At 47.1% G+C, this 5,265-nt stretch overlaps 1 protein-coding gene across 1 annotated transcript; it reads left to right on the top strand.

The window, feature by feature from the left end:
• Nucleotides 1-625: 625 nt before the first annotated feature.
• On the top strand, nucleotides 626-3,203 carry LOC130022009 (zinc finger protein 345-like; the record flags this gene model as incomplete). Its single annotated transcript, XM_056112735.1, has 4 exons — nucleotides 626-652; nucleotides 820-975; nucleotides 1,144-1,575; nucleotides 3,168-3,203. Coding segments are annotated over 4 exons (651 nt in total), but the record flags the coding sequence as incomplete, so codon positions are not given.
• Nucleotides 3,204-5,265: the final 2,062 nt, after the last annotated feature.

Genomic DNA, 5,265 nt, shown 5'->3' with positions numbered 1-5,265 from the left:
AGCCTCTGAGGGTGATCAGAATGGAGAGAGCAACCTCACTCTGAAGAATCCCTCCCGTGGGAAAAGGTTCACACAGTCTTTTATTCTCAGACCATGGACACAAACCGCAACATTGGGGCAGACCCTAGAATATGGGAGAGAAGCACTGTTTATAGTGAGTCCTTCACACCGAAAGGCCCACAAGCAGTGTCACCATGGATTGACGCTGTCCAAGAGTAAGGAATATGGGGGAGCTTCCCCATGTTCCCAGGACCATGATGTTCCCTTACAAACCCACAGTGGAGAGAATCCCCAGGAGTGTCAGCAGCAAGATCGTGGTTTGAATCCGGCATTACCGCAATGTGATGACATGAACATCCACAAAGGAGGGAAACCGCATACATGTAAGGACTGTGCGAAGACCTTCACTCGACCCTCAGACCTCTTAAAACATTGTAGAATCCATACTGGAAAGAAAGCATATGTGTGTGAGCAATGTGGGAAGGTCTTTGGTTATTCCTCACACCTTTCTAAACACAGGAAAATTCATACTGGAGAGAAACCTCATAAATATAAGGCACGTGGAAAGGCCTTCACTCGATCCTCAACCCTCACCGGGCATATGAAAACTCATACTGAAGAGAGGCCTTATATATGTAAGGAGTGTGGGAAGGCGTTTACTTATTCCTCAAACCTTAGTCGGCATATAAGAATTCACAAAGGAGAGCAGCCTTATGGATATAAGCTATGTGGAAAGGCCTTCTAGTGTCCTCAACCCTTTCTCGGCATATGAGAATTCACAATGGAGAGAAGCCTTATGGATGCAAGGTATGTGGAAAGGCCTTTGTTAATTCCTCAAGACTTACCTACCATATGAGAATTCACACTGGAGAGAGACCATTTGTTTGTAATGAATGTGGGAAGGCCTTTGTTGTATCCTCAGGCCTTACTCGACATATGAGAATTCACAATGGAGAGAAGCCTTATGGATGTAAGGTATGTGGAAAGACCTTTGTGGAATCCGCAAATCTCATTCAACATATGCGAAAGCACACTGGAGAGAAGCCTTACGGGTGTAAGGTATGTGGAAAGGCCTTTGTTGAATCCTCAAGCTTTACTCGTCATATGGGAAATCACACTAGAGAGAGACCATATGTTTGTAAGGAATGTGGGAAGGCCTTTGTTGTATCCTCAGGCCTTACTCGACATATGAGAATTCACAATGGAGAGAAGCCTTATGGATGCAAGATATGTGGAAAGGCCTTTGTTAATTCCTCAAGACTTACCTACCATATGAGAATTCACACTGGAGAGAGACCATATGTTTGTAAGGAATGTGGGAAGGCCTTTGTTGTATCCTCAGGCCTTACTCGATATATGAGAATTCACAATGGAGAGAAGCCTTATGGATGTAAGGTATGTGGAAAGACCTTTGTGGAATCCGCAAACCTCATTCGGCATATGCGAAAGCACACTGGAGAGAAGTCTTATGGGTGTAAGGTATGTGGAAAGGCCTTTGTTGAATCCTCAAGCTTTACTCGTCATATGGGAAATCACACTGGAGAGAGACCATATGTTTGTAAGGAATGTGGGAAGGCCTTTGTTGTATCCTCAGGCCTTACTCGACATATGAAAATTCACAATGGAGAGAAGCCTTATGGATGTAAGGTATGTGGAAAGGCCTTTGTGGAATCCGCACGCCTTATTCGGCATATGCGAAAGCACACTGGAGAGAGACCTTATGTTTGTAAGGAGTGTGGGAAGGCCTTTGTTTCTGCCTCAAATCGTAATTGTCATGTGAGAATTCACACCGGAGAGAGACCATTTGTTTGTAAGGAATGTGGGAGGGCCTTCCGTCTGGCCTCCGACCTATATGTACATAGGGCAGTTCACACTGGGGTGAGATCTTATATATGTCAAGAATGTGGGAAGGCCTTTGTGTTTCATTCTGGTCTTAGGAAACATCGTAAAATTCATATTAAATAACTCAATGCCATAATAACAATTGTTAATGTCAAAACAGGCCCCTTTGGGAAAGTGTCTTTTCTTTGTACCGTGGGATGCTGTGCTACAAAAGTGCAGCCAGGACGGAAATAATCCCTTAGTGTGTAACAAACTTTCTGTGATGTCAGTCTATAAGGGAAAGTCTATGCCAAGGACCTCGAATTTGAACTTGATGTTAACATGTACTTTTCACATTTCTTGTGAAAGCTAAGAGGAATGTGAATAAAAATGCAAAATAAATCCCCTTTGCTTAGGGCTGTCAAGGTCAAGAGTGGCCGAGATTAGTACCAGGAATTTTGCTGCATGGCTTGGAGGCCAGCCACACATGCTAGGGGAAAAGGCAGCCCAGGCAGAGAAGGGAGCGCCAAATAATGGGTGTTGGGAGGATCGTCCCAGGATGGGAGAAGCATGCTGAAAGTAGACTATAGACCAAACATGATTGCCACTCAATGCCTCTTTTGCAAACCACAATACCCAAAAGGAGAGAGAGAACAAAAGAGAATGCCCATACACAGAGGCAGGGTGGGATATGAGGAGATGGGGGTGGGAGGGATACAGGGATCCGTGGTGGTGGGAAATGGGCACTGGTTGAGGGATGGTATTTCGTCATTGTATACTTGAAACCCAAGCACAAAAATTTGTAAGTCTACTACTGTACCTCATGCTGTCTCACTAATTAAAATTTTAAAAAAATGAATAGAAAGGCAAAAATCAGTTCGCTCAGGGCTGTCAAGGCTCACCACTGTCTTATGATTTGTTGTGACTCTGGCTTGACATTTTTTTTTGCTTTTTGGTTCACACCCAGCGATGCTCTGGGGTTACTCCTGCCTCCAAATCAGTAGTTACTCCTGGCGGTTCCTGATGACCATATTGGATAGCAGGGATTGAAACTGAGTTGCCCCGTGCAAGGAAAAAGCTCTCCCCTCTGGACTATTGCTCCAGACCCTGTGACTTGCCTTTGAGGCCCTGGGTTTGGGGGATTATGGCAGAAAACCGGCCACACCTTCATTCTTCAGGGCCTCTTGATTCATGTTCTTTGAAGCCACACCCAGCTGAGTCCTACTCATCGCTCTCAGCTCAGTCATCCATACCTGGGGGACTCGGGATCATTATTGGGTACTGTGGTTTGAATCCAGGTGGGCTGTGTCACCACCTTCTTCCCCCATGTCATTTCTGCCTCCCAGGTGTTCAGGTACTGGTTAGCGTTGTATCAGTATTAAGGATAAATGTTTCAGAAAGTGTTATCTTAGTTAAATGGCCCTGGCAATGTTCTTTAGTGGAGTGCCATGAAGGCGGTTTTTTTTTTTTAATTTTAAGCTTTGTTTTTCCAGTCTTGGGGGGTCATACTCAGGGATTACTCCTGGTGGTGCTCTGGGAACCCTGTTAAAGCTGGTGCAAGCCAAAGTCATATCTGTTGTACCTATTCTTTGGCCCCTATTGGAAACAGTTTAAATCATTACTGTGTTTAGAAAGATATACGAAATGATGGAAGGGGCCTCTTGAATCAAATGTCTGACAAGTGCTGGGAATATGGGTCAACTCCCCACAAACCAACAGGCCATTCTGTTTACTTGTGATTTTTCACAAGGTTGGTCGTGTTCCCCAAGAGTTCAATAATAATACAGAAAAAAAGTAAGTGTTATATTTAGAATTAGCAATTAGTCACTGCTATCACCGCATCTTGATTACTTCCCCAAGATACTCAGTATCCGGTGAATTGTAGCAACCTTCCTGTTTTACCTTGAATCAACCCAGCTGCGTTTTCCCTGATGGACTGTGTGTCAGAGCATCGGGTCATTGTTTGAACAGTACAGGATCAGGGGTCTTCGTATCCCCAGCCTCCCACTGTGTTGCCTACCACTCTCCACAGCTGACTCTCCACACCTTTGTTCCGTCCATCCCCCTTGAAGCACACATTCACCTGGGCGGGCAAAAAGGGTCTCTGCATCTGGACCAGGGCCCTTTAAGGCTCAAGTTCCGGCAGCAGTGGAAGTGGCGTCCCAGGCCAGGGACCGTTGGATATTTTTTCTCTTCCCATTGTGGTTGCCTGACTCAGGCCGCCATTGGTCTCATGGTAGAGGAGGAAATGGCGGCCCTTCTCGGAAAGTGGACTGTGAAGACCTATTTTTGTCAGGACGCGAGTGGCGGTTCGTGAGCGCCCAGTCCCTCCCATTCTCTGCCCTGAAAGAGCCGGGGCGCTCCAGCTTGAGGGGCAGGCCCTTTTGTGCTTGTTCACTGCTCGCATGTTCTCAGTCATAGACTGTTGACTGGACAGTGTTCTCTGATGTTCCTACGAGCCTTTGCTCCTGTTCCACCATTTCTCCAGCACTCTGGGCTACTGCTAGGCCAATACCTCTCTGCTCTTGTTCTGGCTTGGAGTCACTGCTTTCATCCTACCTTGATTGATTATTTCCTGGAGAAACTCATTGTCCCATGCACCACCTGCTCTCTATTGCCTGTTTTACTTTGCGATTTTCATGATGCACTGTGTGTGAAAGCATTGGCTCATTGTTTCCCCAGTACGAGACCAGGGGATTCTTACCCATCACTAGCCCTCCACTGTGATGCTGTAGGCCAGTACAGGAGCTGCCTCTCCACCCCTTTGTGTGTGTGAATCGGTCCCCCTTTCACGACAGATTCTCCTGGTTTGGCATAATGGTTCTCTCCACATCTGGAGTCTGGCTCTTTAAGGCTGCTTGCGGAAACAGAGTGACATCACAGGAAGCCCTCCCTGGTGCTTCTATTCCTGGAAACTGGGTCAGTGTCATTGTTCATGTGGGTAAAGGACAGAGTCGGGCCCCTGTGAGGAAGTGGGACTCTGGAGGCTGACTCTTTGGCAGAACAGGGGTGATCTCCTGTGAGCGGCTGGCGGTTCCCCGTCTCCACACTGAGCTGTGGCTCCTTGTCAGCTGGGGGCACTTTTGCACTTGTTTTTCACTTATCCCTGATATCAGGTGATTCCTGAGGCGAGGCGGATCTCTGACAGGGTGCAGGGGAGGAGGATGTGAGTGAATGATCCTGGGTCAGGATCGCCTACAGCTCTGTGATGGAGCATCGGAGTGTGGGTACTGGGCTGAGCACAGGGGCTGTGGGTATTACGGGTGAGGGACCTGCGAAGGGCAAGGGCTTAGCCATCCTGACATTCAGCTGACCTACATTGGGACCTTGACCCCAGTCTCACTGCTGTAAAATCTCCAGATTCACTTTGGGCAGAGTTGCAGCTCCTGCAATTGTAAGAGATCCTATTACCCTCCGGCTTTTTCAATGGCTTCCGTGGTATGA

The sequence above is a fragment of the Sorex fumeus genome, unplaced genomic scaffold, assembly GCF_029834395.1.
Source record: "Sorex fumeus unplaced genomic scaffold, SorFum_2.1 ptg000019l, whole genome shotgun sequence".
Lineage (NCBI taxonomy): Eukaryota > Metazoa > Chordata > Mammalia > Eulipotyphla > Soricidae > Sorex > Sorex fumeus.
Note: the sequence above shows the minus strand (reverse complement) of the source record. Positions and strands in the feature narration are given on the sequence as shown.